Here is an 18,460-nt window from a genome sequence, read left to right as displayed (position 1 = left end):
GTATGTATGAAAAAGAAACATCTGTCAAACACATAAAGTTGAATTAATGTTCACTGATTTAGTTTGATCTGATAATGAATTTCAGTTAAATAATGGTTGTTCAGTACGCTCACTTTCTGGATGGGGATGACTAGCCTGTAACCCAAGCTATGGGTCTAACAAGGGAATACATGGGTTTATGATTATGTCATACCTCATCATAGCTCTAAGAAGATACATTCTTTTGGTTTATCTTTTCCTGTTTATATTTTTTTTATTAAATACTATTTTAAAATGTGGACAAATCCTCATCTTATTCACATGATTCACTGACTTCCAGGGATATAAGTAAAATTATTAGGATTTGGCTCAAAGTCAGTGATTACGTATGCATAATTTATCCCTGTCATATAAGATAATCAATTTGCACATTAGAATCTTCAAATTCATATTTATTCATGCCATATATAAGCAAATTAAAAAATTGTTTCCTCAAGTTTATAGAAACTTTTCATTTTAATAATAAATTAAATGCATTAGCATCAAGAAACTGAACTATGCATGAACACTGGATGGACCAAGATTAAATAGTGTTATAGTAGGTAACAGCCTAAGAATGTTAACCAGAGCCTTTTAGTTCAAAAGGTCTCTTTTCTCACCTTTATCCTCACAGTGTCAGAGAGATCCAAAGACTGTCCAATGCAACTTTCAAACAATAAAATAGCAAGCAATATCAGTCCCTTGTCAGCCATCATTGATCAAAGATATGTTTTAATGAACCTGAGCTTTGAAAAGCTACATTCACCACGTCACTGTGACCAGAAGCCTGAGCAGAATCCTCAAAGTTATCCACACTTAAGGAAAAGTGTCCTTCAACTTTGTATCATGAATGATTGAAAGAACTTGGAGTGGAGGGCTCTTCCTGTGATGCAAAACGTGAAGGGTGTTGTCCAATTCCACATAGAAGTTTTTATCACTGCTGTCTGAATATTTGCTCTGTGTTTGAAGGTCCATACATTTGTTCAAAAATATTTTTTGTTCATAGGCAGATTTCTAAGGTAATACAATATCTCTCCCTTTCCCCCTCTATCTTTTTGCTATGCTTCATTTGCTTATATGGCATCATCCAAAAGGAACTACTAACTGTGTTTAAATCTAAAGTACATTTTCACCACTATTTGTATAGAAGAAAAATCTGTGTTCAAGAAAGACTATGTATCCCTGTAATTACACTTTAGATTCAGGAGCCCTAAGGGATAACTTGCCACATAGTTGGAAAAATGTCAGTTATCATATATATAGTAGCCCAATGTCTGAGAGTCTGTAATGCTGCTGTAGCATTACAGACTCGCCTCTGGGTGGCGCTCTTGCCTCCTGCCATGGCACTCGGCTGAGAGCTGCGCTGCTAAGCTGGCTGGCGGTGGGGAAGCAAGCGGCGGCAAGCTGCCATTTGGGGTCTGCGCTTCCCATGGCGCACTCAGCTGTGCGCCACGACGGGAGGGGCGGTGACGTACATGGCCCCGTCCCCTGTCCATGTATGTCACCGCCCCGCCCCTCTCCCTTGTGGCGGCCCGGCTGAGCAGGCAGCACTCAGCCGAGCGCCACGGTGGGAGGGCAAGGGGGGGCGGGGAGAGACAGAGGCGAGAGAGAGGCAGGAGGAGGATAAGAAGAGAAAGGGAGAGTGAAAGGCAGGAAGGGGAGAAGAGAAAGAAAGAGATGGAGAGAGAGGCAGGAGGCAGAGGAAAGCTGAAAGAGAGAGGGGGAGGCAATAGGAGGAGGAGGAGAAGGAGAGAGAGAGAAAGAGAGAGAGAGAGAGAGAGAGAGAGAGACCTGAGGCTCAGAAGAGAAGACCAACCTGGAGGAGAGACCTGAAAATCCCGTCTTATGATGGGCTAATTGGCTAGTGATTTCAGAATTTCAGAATTACACATGAGCCTGGGAAAATCATGGTGATACTTACCCTTGTCCTTGCCTTATTGAGAAAGTAACTGCAAAACGTGCTCGAAGCAAGAGAGGAAGGAATTTGTTGCTCAAGGGAGCAAGCGTACTCAGGAAGAGATGGCTGTCTTCTCTTTACTTATAATTTGAAGAAGTACCAATGTTCCTGGTTCATCCACTGAAACAGTGGATGCTGAATTGCAAGAATGGACTTCTGAGCAATTAAATCATTGCCAAAGAGAGGATACTGACACCAGGATGGTGGCAAAGTTAGCTATCCTGGAATAGGGATGTGAAAGGTTAACCGGTTAACCAGTAAGCATCACCCTTAACATGTGATGCTTACTGGCTCCAATTAACTGGTGGGGGCTGTAGCAGCTCCCCACCTATAATAGGTAGGGTGTTGCTCCAGCCCTGTGAAGCCCACTGCAGGCAGGGGCTGCACTGGGCATTCAGAGCAGCCCCTATCCATGGTGGGATTAGCGCATCTCAGGCACAAGCATAGGCGTGCGCAGCACATTTAATTAGGATGTGCACCCAAATAATTTTTTTTAAATGTACTTTGACCCCCCCCATTAGACACACCCCTGACTCCTGTTAACCATGCCCCTGACCCCCATTAGCCATGCCCCTTGAGGTAACCCTCTCCGGGCAAGATGGGCACATGACCAAAAGTAAAAAGTGTTATGTGACCTCTGACCCCCCCCCAAGGACTTTTCCCACCATCCACTTACCAATAACGATTAGTTTGGCCCCCACCAACCCCCCATGCAACTATCCTGCAATTGCATTAATCCAATGTGTGTGACATTAATGCAGGGGTGGAGAGGCTGGGGGGGGAGTGTTCCCTCTAAGAGTTTCCTCCCATAAGCAGAATGAATTTTGTGTTGTGCACCAGTACTGAATTCATGTGGCTTGTTTGGATGTGCCATTGTGGCACCCAAGTTATTAATAAATATCTACCTTTCCCCTCCGCTGTCATGTCTTCTCCCCTTGCTCCATCAACTCCCCTGGTGCCTGCTGCCCCCCAACTCCTCACCCTCCTCTGCTGTCCTGACTCCTGCCCTTCTCACTGTCCTCAGCCTTTCTGAGACCTGCCCCCCCTCCACCAGCCCTTCTCTCCCCCCTGTGCCCACTCTTCCAGTAGCCCCACTCTGATCATGTGAGCTACCCCTCCTCATCCCCTCGTCTAACACCTCTCTCGCCTCTCTCCTCTGGTGCTGGGACTCCCCTGCAGGTGTCTGCCCTTCTGCTTCACCCCCAGAATCCGCTGGCACCTACACCTTCCCTTACCCCTGCACCCTCCTGGTACCTCCCCCTTCCCTCACTGCCCCTGCCCCCTTTGTCCTTTTTTCCCTGATGCCCATCTCCTCACCACCCTCTGCCCTCATTCCCCTCATGCCCCAGTGCCATCACACGACTTGCTCCAACCCCACCTTCATCATGCCTACCCCTTCTGTCAAGCCTTCTTCCAGCACCTCCCCCTCCAATCCCCAATGCCCTTACCCTCTCCTCTTCCAGCATCATCCTGTCCCCCTTCCCATTGACACCTCTCCTCCTGCCCTTTTCCTCATTGTCTCCACTTCCCCCCTAGCATTTGTGTCTCCTCTACCCTGTCCCTTTGGTGCCGTCCCCCTTCTTCCCCCTCTTCCCTCCCCCTCCATACAAGCCCCTTCCACCCCTTCCCCTTTCTTGCTCCTCCACCCTCCCGCACCGCAAAAGCCCCTTCCTCTCCCACCCCTTCCTTACCTTCAGCTTCTGCCTTACAGCTTGCAGGACTGGAGTCAGATCCAGCCCAAGCTGCAGGACCGGGGAGGGGCACCCCCGGGGCGCTGCATGGTGATGCAGGTCCAGGCAGGGGCGCCCCCGGGGCACTGCGCGGTACTGTAGGGTGGGGCCCGGGCTGCAAAAATGGCTCCGGCCACCGTCTGTAGTCGGGCCCCAGCTGCTTTTGGAGCTGGGCCGCTGGGTTTTAAAGTTCCCGGCGTTTCCCCTCTCACCTGTTGCGCAGCGTTTGAGGACGCCCCACATGCACTCTCTCTGCCCCACAGTGTCCAGTAGATGGCTGTGGGGAATTTAAAGTGAGGGGCTGTGGTGCTCCATCACAAATCCCCCTCTTCCTCCAGCAGCTGCTGGCTGGCCCCAGACATTAGGGTATGCCTGGGCACACCCGGCACACCCCGTGTGCACGCCTATGGGCATATGCCGCTCAAGCATCTTCACATTTAACCAGTTAATCAATTACACAGGATTTTACAACCCTGGCAAGTAATATTTCCACAGACCACAGTAAAAGTTTTCTGGTCACAGCAGGAAAGCTTTGAGTTTGAAGATAGAATATTGTATAGGAAATGGGGAAAAAACAATAGGTAATGGTTACAGGAATTAACTGGTCGTGATAGATACATTGAAAAAGAAGGTTCTGAAATGTCATAATTTTAAAATTGTTGGACATTTTGAGGTTGCAAAAACCACAGTCAAGCTAAGAGAAATTTTCTGTTGGATGAAATACAGAATGTAGACAACTGACACAAGAAATTTGATCTTTGTGTTGCACAGAAGAGTCCCCCTACAACAGGGAGAGCCTCTTCTCAGCAGAATCTTGTGGGGGCACTACTGCTCTCAATGTTCTTGGCTCACTGCCTGAAATAGTCTGGCAATCAATATTTGCTTATAACTATGTACACAAAATGACCTGAAGTTTACCCAATACAAAAACAAAATGCTGTGATAGTAGCAGAGGTTCTTGTGAATTAATTTTTCAGCAAATTTGGGGCCTGGGTGAGTTAAACATAGCTCAAGAGAAAAAGTTTGAATCCAAAGTGTTTCAGTGTTTCAGAATTCTATAATTCTATGGCTCCACAAAACTCATATAACCCCACAATCTGATCTTTGGCAACTCAAAGCTACCTACTAGAGAATAATCTTTATATAGATTTTGTTGTGCGTGAGACTGTAAGTAAATTGTTCATGGGTTTCTTGTTTTTAAACTGCACTGCTAAGTGTTTTTACTTATTTAACAATTTTGTGGCAATTTAATTTTCCTGTCAAACTAGAACATACCTATTGTCCTATAAAGGACAAAAATTAAAACTATACGACGTGTAATATCCCTTTAATCACTAATGATCCTCACCACATTTAAATATGAAAACCTAATTTTAGTGGGAATAGCCAATCAATAGAAAAATTATTCATGGAATGGGAAATTGTAGTTGATAATGAATGGGACAATATTAAATGTTGCTAAATACAATTTCTTAAGTGGTATTAGTTAAATCTACATTGGTTTTAAATCTGGAATTGAAGCACTATATTTAGTGAACATGTTACCAAATACTACCTTTGTTGCTTGTAATAGTCAACTATAATACGGCATAAATAGGGAACTGTTTTTGGCAGATGGGGGTGACTACTGGTAAAATGGCTTATTTAAGTCATTATTGTCGATTGAATATTTACACTTTTGTTTTAAAATCTTTAGAGTGCCTAGACATCATGATATTGGATACAAAATATATCAGTACTGAAATACAAACTCTAACCCCCAACTGAAAAAGCTTTTTTGTGTGAGCAAGCATTATTCCTCTATACAATTCCACTGAAATCAGCAGGACTGCTCACATGAATAAGGAATGGATGTGTGAGTAAAGATGATAAGACTGGGTCTTATGAGATAAAGTCAAATTTATTTTACTATTTAAATTTTTTTTGCAGCATCAACATATATGGTAGCATAACATCATGAAACCTGTTTACGAGGAGTAACCTACAATGATGAACTAAAAATTATTATTTCTACCTCTCCATGTAATTATATAGCACCGTATCCATATTTAGCGGTATAGTTAGTAGTACATATGTTTCAAAGAGTTAAACTCTATATTGTGATACTTTTGCAGAGACAGCATCCTACAAATAAAATATGTCTGACATTTCACTCACCATTACTCATTTCTGCTTTGAACTTTTACTGGGGTTTACCGCCAATAGTTAAAATCTATCATATCTTTCCAAAAAGGGGGGGGGGGAGAGAGAGAGAGAGAGAGAGCATGTGACCAAATATAACATAATTCAAACTGAGTAAGGCTAAATTTTTCCCTCAGACACACTTAGGCTATGTCTACACAGTAGTGTTATTTCAGAATAACTGACGTAGAGTTTGTCTACGCTGCAAACCATTATTTCAAAATAATGGAGAGCTGGAGGACTTCTTACTACAACTTCTGGTAACCCTCATTTTATGAGCAGTAAGGGAAGTCAAAGGAAGGGAAGTCTTCCTTTGACTTCCTGAAGTGTAGACAGCACCAAAAGAAGAGTTAAGCTATTTCGACTTAGCTATGCATTTGATATAGCTTAATTCGACTTCAGCCCTGCTATGTAGACATACCCTTAGTTCCAGCTACTTCAGTGAGAACCAGGATCTTTAGGGAACCTACCTGATTTTTTTGCTAACATTAATGTTACTTCCTTCCTGGGGTCTTTGCAGAAATTTTCCTCTGTTATGTGGAGACCTCTGTACATCAGATAAAATAAGAAATTTTGGTTTTCCTTTTCCAGAAGGATTGCAATAAACAGGAACAATTGGATGGCCTGTTCCAAAGTCATCTGCAGGATACAAAAAATTAAGTAGTAATTTAATATTTCAAGTCGAAGTATGCCTACATTATGCTAGTTATAATATGGCTTGCAAATTTTAATATTTTTGTGATGTACAAATAATAAACTCAAGCTTTAAAGTTATGACAAACTTGATAACAACTGAAAATGGAAAACAGCATATGGATAGCATTGTCTATGAAAAATACCACAAACACATGCATGTTATGTGATAAAATAATTAACAGGACTATTAGCGCAATATTTTTGGAAAACGCAGGAAACTTACCTCTTTTGCTAATAACAATATTTATTAGTATTGTATATACTAAAGGTTGCAAAATTGTTAGTGCAAGCACAAAATCTAATCTTCTATATTTTAGAATTAATAACAATCAAAGGAACTACAGTAAAACTCCATTAGTCCGGCATCCAATGCTCTGGGACTCCTGATGGTACGGCACCATCAGGAACCCGGAAGCGCTGGGGCAGCCGGACAGGCTTCCCCCATTCAGCTGCTGCTGAAACTGACCAGCAGCTGAATCGGGAAAGCCGGGAGCAGAGCAGCTGGGGTGCTGCTGGGTTGGTCTCGTAGCGCTGCCCCTCGGGGCTGCGGGACCAACCCGGCAGCACCCCAGCTGCTCTTGGGGATGCCTGGGGCAGAGCAGCTGGAGTGCTGCCGGGTTGGTCCCGCAGGGCCAAAGGACGGCGCTGCGGGACCAACCCGGCAAGACCCCAGCTGCTCTGCCCCAGGGGTCCCCGATTCAGCCGCTGCTGAAACAGATCAGCGGCTGATTCCAGGAAGCCCGGGGCAGAGCAGCTCTGCCTGGGGCTTCCTGGAATCAGCCGCTGCTCTGTTTCAGCAGCGGCTGACTTGGGGACCTCTGGGGCAGAGCAGCTGGGGTGCTGCCGGATTGGTCCCACAGCGCCGATGGGCGGCGCTAGGGGACCAACCTGGCAGCACCCCAGCTGCTTTGCCCCAGGTGTCGGGATTCAGCTGCTGCTGAAACTGACCAGCAGCGTCAGTTTCACCAGCAGGCTGAATCCGGATGCCTGGGGCAGAGCAGCTGGGGTCCTGCCGGGCGCTGCGGGACCAACCCGGCAGCACTCCAGCTGCTCTGCCCCAGGTGTCCCCAAGAGCAGCTGGGGTGCTGCCAGGTTGGTCCCGCAGCCCCGAGGGGCAGCACTACGGGACCAACCGGGCAGTATCCCAGCTGCTCTGTCCCAGGCGTCCCCAAGAGCAGCTGGAGTGCTGCTGGGTTGGTGCCGTAGCGCCGCCCCTCGGCACTGCGGGACCAACCCGGCAGCACCCCAGCTGCTCTATTGCAGGCATCCCCGATTCAGCTGCTGCTGAAACTGACCAGCAGCGGCTGAATCAGGGACGCCTGGGCAGAGCCGGACTATCGTAAGGGGAGGCTATGAGGGGTCTGGGGTGGCATCCCCTCCCAACCCACGCCAGACCCCTCATAGCCTCCCCTTCTGATTGTCCGGCACCCCCTGGGTCCTAAAGGTGCCGGATTATCGGAAGTTTACTGTAACAACATTTTTGCTTGCCTAACAGAACTGTTACTTTGCCCTCCACGGAAATGTAGCCACCACTAGCATGAAAAATAGCATCTACTTAAGAGCATAGTGCAACTTTGCCCAACAGTTTAGGACATGACATGACACTGAGTAACAGTATCCAATTCAGAATGCAGCGAGAATGAAGGTAGGCAGAATGTAATTACTCATTATTCGCACAGCTGAAGTTGCGTACAGTAGATCGACAGGGAGAGTGGAGTTAGTATAGAATAGACCAGGGCTGTCAAACTATTAACAAATTTAATCGCAATTAATCATGCAATAAATCGCGTACGTCTCCCCTTTGAAATGGTGGCGTTTCTAACGGGCAGCGCATTAGGAGCCTGGGATCAGCTGGGGACTCCAGCTGATCCCCGGCTCCTAATCCGCTGCTCCTTTAAAGCATCAAAGGGGCACTTCAAAGGGGCAGCGCAAGCAGAACTGAGGATCAGCTGGAGTGCCCAGCTGATTCCCGGCTCCGCGTTGTAAAGCCCCTTTGAAGTGTCGCTCCAGAGAGTTAGCTAGTCACTTACATCCCTTTGATGAACAATGTCCAAGTGATCTTCTCTGAGATCATTCCTGTCCCACGACTAAAGGAAGGCATGAGACAGAAGATTCTGAAAGTGAAACACTGGCTAGGAAAGTGGTGGAGGTGGAGGTTTTGGCTTTGTGAAACATTGATCTACTTTCTATAGGGATAGCAAGCTATATTATTTGGATGGCTTCCACCACAGTAGAAGCAGGTCCAGTCTTCTCAAGGACAGGTTTGTTAGAGTTGCCAAGAGGGCATTACATGAATTTTTTAAAAAAGGGAGAGTAAGAAAGAGGGAGGATATGAGCACTCTGCACAAAACCGAGATGTGAATAAAATTAAATCAAGAAACCAAAGGACACGAAGAGAAGAAATTATTTGATTGCTCATACACCAATGCTAGGAAACTGGGTAACAAAAACTGGAAGTGCAATCTTCATTTATAAGCACAAATTTGATCTAGTTGTCTTACAGAAACCGGGTAGGATATTTCCTATGACTGGAATGTTAAAATTAACGGTCATAACCTATTTAGGAAGAACTGAGTGGACAATAAGGGAGATGGAATTACACTCTATGTCAAAAATGGCTTTATCCATTTCCACATCACTGATACCACAGAAGAAAATGATCTTAAAAGCTAATAGACCAGTGTCGTCATAGATAAAGCAAAAGATGGAGTATTTGTTGACCAATACTCCTAGTATCTGCCAATACTAAAACACCCTTGGAATGTCTAAAATATTACAGATGACAGTTTCCTAACTCAAAAAGTGTTGCAGCCAGCACTGAGGAACTTTAGTTTAGACCTCATCTTGACAGATAAAGAAAAAACTGGTCACAGAACTAAAAATTAATGACTACAATGTGAAAACAGAATTAAGTCCAGATCAGTGATACATCATTGGTGCTTTAAAAGGGCCAATTTCACAAAACTAAAAACAATTAGGAAACAAATCAACTGGGAGGAAGAATTTTATCAGAAAAATGTGAATGATATTTTTTAATTGCCTTGAGAACATTTTACTAGATGTCTTCAAAGCCACAATCTCACAGTTGGAGAAGAAGCCCATATTAGTTGAAAATACCAATCCGGTTTAGGAGGGGAATAAAGCCAGCTATAAAAATATTATAGAAAGCAGGAGAAAGCAGAAGTTGACAGTAAGGAATATGTATCAGAAGCTATGAATTGTAGAAAATAGATAAGGAAGAAAAGGGACATAAGAAGAAATCTATGGCCAGGAGAGTTGAGGACTAAAAGAAAGAGTTTAAGTGCATTAGTAACAAAAAAAATCAATTGTGACAATGATTTTGATCTATTACTAGATGGAAATGGTATGGATATAATACAGAAAAGGCAGAAGCATTCAGTAAATTTATCTATTTTGTACTTGGGGGGGAACAGATGATGCAATCATATGATAACACACTTTCCATTCCACTAATATATCAAGGGGACGTTGAAGAGGAGCAACAAAATCTAAGCATTTTAAAGTCAGCATAATTTGCATCCAAGAGTTTTAAAAGAGCTGACTGAGGGACTAACTGGACCATTAATGGTGATTCTCAATAAGACTTAAAACTAACAGGGAAGTACCAGAAGAAAGCTAATGCTGTGTCACTATTTAAAAGACGTAAATGAAATGCCACAAGGAACTACAGGCTTGTCAGTCTGATATTGATTTTAACAAGATAATGGAGCAGCTGATTCCAGACTTGATTAACAGAGAATTAAAGGAGGATAATATAATTAATAACTATCAACATCAATATATGGAAAAAAGTTCCTGTCAAATTAAATGGATATCTTTTTGTGATGAGCGATTGTATGTTTGGTTGATAAAGGAAATAGTGTTGATGTAATAAACTTAAGAATTCTGTAAGGTAATTGACTTGATGTGGCATGACCTATTTATTTAAAAATTAGGATACAAAATTAACATGGTACTTATTAAATAGATTAAAAGGTGATGAGTTAAAAATGTAACTATAAGCAGGGAATCACCTATAAATGGATATGTTTCTAGTGCGGTCTCACACGGATAGGTTGCCCTATGCTATTTAATTTTATTAATGATCTGGAAGAAAACAAAAAATAATCACTATTTAAGTTTAAGTTTGAAGATGACACAAAAATTGGGGAAGCAGTAATAATGAAGAGGACCAGTCACTGATACAGAGCCATCTGGACTGCTTGGCAAAATCTTCCCAAGCAATGTGTTTTAATATGGCTAAATATACATACCTATATCTAGAAACAAAAAATGTAGGTCATACTCACACAATGAGGGGCTTTATCCTGGGAAGCAGTGACCAAAGATTCTGGGGTCATGGTAGACAATCAGCTGAATATGAGCTTTCGGTATGATGCTGTGGCAAAAAGGTCTAATGCAATCCTAGGATGCATAAATGGGTATTTCAAGTAGGAGCAGAGACAAAATTTGACATTTATACTTGGCACTGATGTGACTGCTGTTGCAATATTGTGTCCAGTTCTGGTGTCCACAGTTCTAAAGGAAGTTGATAAATTGGAGGGGATTCAGAGAAAAGCTACAAAAATTATTAAAGAAATAGAAAACATGCCTCACAGCAACAGATAGATGCAAGGAGTTCAATCTATTTCCTTTACATAGAGAATGTTAAGAAGTGGCTTGGCTGCAGTCTATACATTCTTAGAGGGGGGAACAAATATTTAATAGTAGGCTCTTCAATCTAGCTCATAACACAGTCCAATGGCTGAATGCTGAAGTTAGACAAACTCAGAGTGGAAATAAGGCATAGATTTTAAAGAGTGAGAATAATTAACTATTAGAAAAACTTATCTAGGATCACAGATGATTCTGCATCACTGATACTGTTTAAATCATGGTGGGATTTTTTTAAAGAAAAATATGCTTTATTAATTATTTTGGAGAAGTTCAGTGGCTTGCATTATACAGAAGATCATACTGGAGGATTAAAAAGGTCCCCTCTCGTCTTGAAATCTATGAATCTATTAATCAAATTTAAACCTTCCATCTTGGTCCAATCTCCTACCTGAAGTTTGTTAACAACACTTTTGCTGTAAGATAAGATTTCAGGGCTATTACAATGTTGTAAATGAGCATGCCGTAAATGGAGTAATTGATTAGTTTGCTTACAGAAATGTGGATAAGTTGCATGTTCATTTGTCATGCTTTCTTCCTTGCTTTTTTTCCTTGAGGCTTTGGATGCTTTCCAATTCATTAGGAATTGTCTTTCCATTTCTTTTATTTCTTTCCCATCAAGGGATTCTGAGGAAAAAGGAAAAAACATACTTTTTGTAACAAAGTTAGTCAGCTAAAAGCTTAAACCATTTATGTTCGCTAATATGTTTGCTTTTGCCAAAAATGCTTACATTTTAGTCAGAAAAGAGATCAAACGATAGATTATATTTTGAAAATTATTCATAAAGAAATGAGTTGCATGTGCAACATGGCAGTTTTCAAATGCATGGGAAAGAGATAATCAATTAGGGTATGTCTACACTACAGAGTTAGTTCGAACTAACAGACGTTAGTTCGAACTAACTTTCATAGGCGCTACACTAGCGCTCCACTAGTTCGAACTTAATTCGAACTAGCGGAGCGCTTAGTTCGAACTAGGTAATCCTCATTTTATGAGGATTAAGCCTAGTTCGAACTAGCTAGTTCGAATTAAGGGGTGTGTAGCCCCTTAATTCGAACTAGTGGGAGGCTAGCCCTCCCCAGGTTTCCCTGGTGGCCACTCTGGCCAACACCAGGGAAACTCTATTGCCCCCCTCCCGGCCCCGGACCCCTTAAAGGGGCACGGGCTGGCTACGATGCCCGTGCCAGGTGCAAGTCTGCCAGCACCCAGCTAGCAGACCCTGCACCTGGCACGGCTCGAAGACAGTGACCAAGCCATTTGTTTCGTGCCATCCATCTCCAGCCTTCCACAAACCTTGGGCAGGGACACCACTCCTACCCCCTGGCTAATACCACTCCATGGACCCAACCTCCATGACTTCCCTTTAAACTCTGTTCTAGTTCTAGCCTTCACAGCCTCCTGCAGCAAGGAGTTCCACAGGTTGACTCTTTGCTTTGTGAAGAACAACTTTCTGTTATTAGTTAGAAGCCTGCTACCCATTCCTTTCCTTTGGTGTCCTCTAGTCCTTCTTTATGGGAAATAATGAAGAACTTTTCTGTATGCACCCTCTCCACCCCACTCCTGCTTTTAGAGACCTCTATCCTGTCCCCCCTCCGTCTCTTTTCTAAGCTGAGAAGTCCCAGTCTCTTTAGCCTCTCTTCATATGGGACCTGTTCCCAACCCCTGATCATTGTAGTTGCCCTCCCCTCTCGCAGCCTCTCTCTTCCCCTCTCCCACCTCCTTTTCCCAGTCTCCCCCAGTTTTGTTCAATAAAGACAGATTCCATTTTTGAACACAATTGTCCTTTATTTTGTACATCAAGAAAAGGGGCTAGGGAAGGGTAAGTGGAAGGAGGTGAGGGAGAAATGGGGTACGAGCCCCCAATGGGGAGGACTGGGCTGACTCTGCGGGCTTCTGGGGGTGGAAGCTCTCCTGCAGCCCCCCAATTGCCCCCTCTCCCCAGATGGCAGCCTGCGGCAAGTGCAGCCGGGCTGATGGCCGAGTGGTGTGATGTGCCCAGTGTGGGTAGTCCGGGCAATCCAAGCCAGGACTGCTTTGCAAGCGGGGCACCCCTGAGAAATGTCTGTCCGGGGTGGGGGTGGGGGTCGGGACCCTTTAAGCACAGCCCTCGGCTAGCCTGAGACAGCATCTCCACGCTCTAAGTCCTCCTCTGATGCCCTGCCGGCACTGCTTCCGGCCATCCTTAAGCCCGGTTCAGGGTCCACTTAATGTGGACATGCTAGTTCGAATTAGCAAAACGCTAATTCGAACTAGTATTTAGTTCTAGACGCGTTAGTTCGAATTAGCTTAGTTCGAATTAACTATTTCAAACTAAGTTAGTTCGAATTAGCGCTGTAGTGTAGACATACCCTTATTGTTATGGTTGGCACTAAGGATGTTCGACACCCAAATTAAGATGTGATACTGATGTTTCAGGGGTTTAAAAGGACAGCATATATTTATGCAGGACATATACATTTATATGGGCATAAGAAAGTACACACTTGCAATCAAAACCTGCCTGCCTTATTCATCAAGTAGTCCCACTGACCCCTTGTAGCCACCTATTTGATATTAGAAAGCATGCCTCTTACTCCTGGCTGGTGAAAAGAGGGGCACAGGAGTAATTCATGTACTTTCTACTCTCTCCCTGACAGTCAGGGAAATGGGAAGAAAAGCAAGCCTGGTACGCATAGCTGCTGCCCCACCTGCTCTCCCAAAATGACACTCTTGTTCAGATCTGTGAAAAAACATTATGCACCAAGTGCCACAGTTAGGACAACCTCTAACTTCTGATGTAGAAATGGCTAGGTCAATAGAAAAATTCTCCACTGACTTACCATTCTTGGAAGGTGAATTAACTGTACTGACAGAAAAACCTCTTCCATCAATGTAAGAAGCATGAATATAAAATGCTTATTTAAGATGTCCAAACTACCTTAATTCTACCCTGCAGTAATGCTACAATGGGGAAAAATGAAAGAAATCTTTAAAAATTAGTATCACTTAATTTGGGATCACAAACACAGAAAAGCCTTATTCACAATTGTATGAATATACTATGGTATAAATCCTATATAGTAAGCGGTAATTTTGGTAATAAATAAGTTGAGCTATAATAAGTGACAAGGATTTTTAGCTTATTAATCAATTTAAATAATATAACTTGTACAACAGCTTTAAAAATTATATAAATCGTCTGGGATTAATTGTGGAGGCCACTACCTGGTTTCATAGGAGTTTCACTGTAATTCAAAGATAGCTAATGTGCCAACTATTCTTTTCAAGTGGAAAGTGTTCTAATCATATTTTTTACCTAGAGTTTTTGACTGTAGAATCAGCCTGTCCCTGTATTTTGGTTTACGGCAAACAGGATTCCCTTTAAGATCCATACTGCACAGCTTGGTCCATTTGTTCAAAACAAACTCCAAATCCTGCAATTAACAGAAGTGAAAAAAAAGACCATTGCTTTATCTCTAGATTGTACATGGCAGAGTTCAGTAATAATACTGGTTGTTCACTGAAAACAGTCTTCTTTTGGACTTAGGAGTGTAAACTTAAGCTGGTGTGTGTTTGTAGGACTGGGACTTTGTATGATACTTTTTGAATGCAGAACAGTGTTTTACATATTAGAAATAGGAAGACAGTGACAGAAGCATTTACAATCAAATACAAAGTGAGTGATGGCAAGCTGGCATGTCAATCATCTGTTGGCTTTGATTCTTTATTTCTGACACTCCCCTCTAGAGTCAGGATTTCACATCCGAAGACAATTGTCTAGCACTTGCTCCTATGATAAAAATCCTCAACTAGCTGGGTCACTTCCAAATGAGAGGAATGTTGTTATGGAAAGAAGTCAGGAAGCAATACTAAATAGGACAGGTTCACATGTACTGTAACAGAAGGGGACCAGGGTTAAGAAGAGAGTGGGAAATGCAACAAGCCATAGGTCAAATCTTTCTGTAAAGGTATTGGATTACCAGTCTCATGGTTTTACTTTGTTTGTACTATATGTGGTGCTAATAACAAATTCATTATCCTAGAACGGTAAGATGTTTAAAATGGTAAATGCTCAGTCCAGGCTCTGCTGATGTTGCTTAATCAGATTTCCATAATCAGGTTCCACTCTGAACCTATTTTTGCAAATGTTCTGGCTGGTGGCAGATGTTTCATTTGGTTGATTTTGCAGTGTCTTTGGAAAGTCAAACAGAGCAGAAACTTCATCTTCACTTTATTTTCATGTAGGAAAAACTGATTGCTGAAGAAGCATTTTGTGGAGGAGTTAAGATTTTCTAACTCAGAACACCAATTTTCAGTAATGACAGGAAAGCTAAGGACAATGTTGGTAGCTGAGAATTCAAGCCTGAAAACCAGTATTTGATGCACTTGCATAAAATTTGGTCTATCTTCATCATGCTTCTCTTGAAGGAGAACATGGATCTTGCTACTGGGTTAACTGGGAAGACAACAAAATAAGGTTCTGATGCCAAGCAACACAAATGTTAGTACTTGTTAGATGAACACAAGATCTTCTGTTTTTAGGACATAATAATGCCACTTGCAGACAACTGCCTTTGCCATTAAACTTTTAAATGCCATACACTGAAGAAAAGCCAGTTAAGAAGACAGTAACGTGAGTAACTTTACATATGTTTTTCGATCACACATAAAAGGAGAATATATATAGTCTTTTGCATCATAAAGGGTCATTGAAAAATATAATTCCACCTGTCCAAGTTTCAGAAATTCCTACGACAGTGGAAATTTCATGAAAAAATTGATTAAAAATAAAATTAAAATCTGGCAAACCATGCTGGAAAAATATAATTTAGACAAGATACAGTAACTCCCCAACATATCTGTGTGTGGCCAGTTACATTTTTGGCCCAACTTTTAAAATGTACCTTTCTGCCGTCTGGGTTTCTGTCTAGTAAATAAGGGCAATACGACCTAGATCAAACTTCTTCTGTCTTTTAACTTCAATATATTACAGTTAACAAGATTTGAAGGCTATTTGTAAGTGCTTAGTAATTTGCTCTATTCTATTTAGAGAGCCTACCTTCTGAATTTCCTTTCAATGTTACTCTGAACATGGATCCATATAGTATGAGACTATATACAGCATTTAAGAGGGGATCCTAAAGTAAGAGAGGGTATGTCTACACTACAGAGTTAGTTCGAACTAACTTAGTTCGAATTAGTTAATTCGAACTAAGCTAATTCGAACTAACGCGTATAGAACTAAAAACTAGTTCGAATTAGCGTTTTGCTAATTCGAACTAGCATGTCCACATTAAGTGGACCCTGAACCGGGCTTAAGGATGGCCGGAAGCAGTGCCGGCAGGGCATCAGAGGAGGACTTAAGAGTGTGGAGATGCTGTCTCAGGCTAGCCGAGGGCTGCGCTTAAAGGGACCCGAACCCCACCCCGGACAGACAGTTCTCAGGGGTGCCCTGCTTGAAAACCAGTCCTGGCTTGGAGTGCCCGGAGTGCCCACACTGGGCACATCACACCACTCGGCCATCAGCCCGGCTGCACTTGCCGCAGGCTGCCATCTGGGGAGAGGGGGCAATTGGGGGGCTGCAGGAGAGCTTCCACCCCCAGAAGCCCGCAGAGTCAGCCCAGTCCTCCCCATTGGGGGCTCGTACCCCATTCCTCCCTCACCTCCTTCCACTTACCCTTCCCTAGCCCCTTTTCTTGATGTACAAAATAAAGGACAATTGTGGTCAAAAATGGAATCTGTCTTTATTGAACAAAACTGGGGGAGACTGGGAAAAGGAGGTGGGAGAGGGGAAGAGAGAGGCTGGGAGAGGGGAGGGCAACTACAATGATCAGGGGTTGGGAACAGGTCCCATATGAAGAGAGGCTAAAGAGACTGGCACTTCTCAGCTTAGAAAAGAGGAGACGGAGGGGGGACAGGATAGAGGTTTCTAAAAGCAGGAGTTGGGTGGAGAGGGTACATACAGAAAAGTTCTTCATTAGTTCCCATAAAGAAGGACTAGAGGACACCAAAGGAAAGGAATGGGTAGCAGGCTTCAAACTAGTAACAGAAAGTTGTTCTTCACAAAGCAAAGAGTCAACCTGTGGAACTCCTTGCTGCAGGAGGCTGTGAAGGCTACAACTAGAACAGAGTTTAAAGGGAAGTGAGATCAAGTCATGGAGGTTGGGTCTATGGAGTGCTATTAGCCAGGGGGTAGGAGTGGTGTCTCTGCCCAAGGTTTGTGGAAGGCTGGAGTGGGATGGCACGAGTCAAATGGCTAGGTCACTGTCTTCGGTCCATCCCCTCCAGGGGCCCTAGGGTTGGCCGCTGTCGGCAGACAGGCTACTGGGCTAGATGGACCTTTGGTCTGACACAGGACGGCCATTGTAAGCTCAGGGCTCAGGGTCGGGGGTCTCACTGGACCCCCTTGATTTTCATGCACACCTGCTCCTGGGTGGCCAGGCTGGCAGCTCTCCTGCCCAAGCCGGCCACTTTCCTGTGCCTAGTGCGGAGATCGTGGACAAGGTCCACGATGTCCTCACTAGCCCAGGCGGGTGCCCGCCTCTTGTGGTCCCGGGCAAGCTCCCGGGAGCCGCCAGCCTGGTCCTGGGAAGAGGGGGAGGGCTGGGGGGCATCGGGTGGCTGGCTCGATCCGTGCCAGGTGCAGGGTCTGCTGGCTGGGTGCTGGCAGGCTTGCACCTGGCACGGGCACCGTAGCCAGCCCGTGCCCCTTTAAGGGGTCCGGGGCCGGGAGGGGGGCAGAAGAGTTTCCCTGGTGGTGGCCAGAGTGGCCACCAGGGAAACCTGGGGAGGGCTAGCCTCCCACTAGTTCGAATTAAGGGTCTACACAGCCCTTAATTCGAACTAGCTAGTTCGAACTAGGCTTAATCCTCGTAAAATGAGGTTTCCTAGTTCAAACTAAGCGCTCCGCTAGTTCGAATTAAGTTCGAAGTAGCGGAGCGCTAGTGTAGCGCCTATCAAAGTTAGTTCGAACTAACCTCCGTTAGTTCGAACTAACTCTGTAGTGTAGACATACCCTGAGTGAGTGAGTGTGTGTGACAGAGAGAGAGAGAGAAGAGAGACCTGTTGTACCATAGTTATATATCTTCTGAATGAGATCAGCATTTCATAAACTAGAAAGTTTAGAAAGTTTCCAAGTTTTGATAGCAAAAATCAAATATCTGTTGATCCAAGTTCACAGTTCCTCCTTCAAATTCAGACTTCAAAGTTAATTACAATGTGCCC

At 43.8% G+C, this 18,460-nt stretch overlaps 1 protein-coding gene across 4 annotated transcripts in view; it reads right to left on the bottom strand.

Annotated features, from left to right (window-relative positions):
- The window catches only part of PPP1R42 (protein phosphatase 1 regulatory subunit 42), a 55,608-nt gene that overhangs the window by 13,334 nt on the left and 23,814 nt on the right, over positions 1-18,460 (bottom strand). For all 4 annotated transcript variants that reach the window (XM_025188872.3, XM_025188870.3, XM_014577770.4 and 1 more), the window contains exons 6-8: positions 14,553-14,670; positions 11,752-11,883; positions 6,357-6,525 (exon numbers count right to left, since the gene is read on the bottom strand). In XM_025188872.3, coding sequence (XP_025044657.1) covers positions 6,357-6,525; positions 11,752-11,883; positions 14,553-14,670 — 419 coding nt within the window. The remainder of the gene's footprint in view (positions 1-6,356; positions 6,526-11,751; positions 11,884-14,552; positions 14,671-18,460) is intronic.

This window comes from Pelodiscus sinensis, chromosome 2, assembly GCF_052426305.1.
Source record: "Pelodiscus sinensis isolate ZL-2025 chromosome 2, ASM5242630v1, whole genome shotgun sequence".
NCBI classification, from domain to species: Eukaryota; Metazoa; Chordata; order Testudines; family Trionychidae; genus Pelodiscus; species Pelodiscus sinensis.
This window is presented reverse-complemented; position numbering and strand designations above follow the sequence as displayed.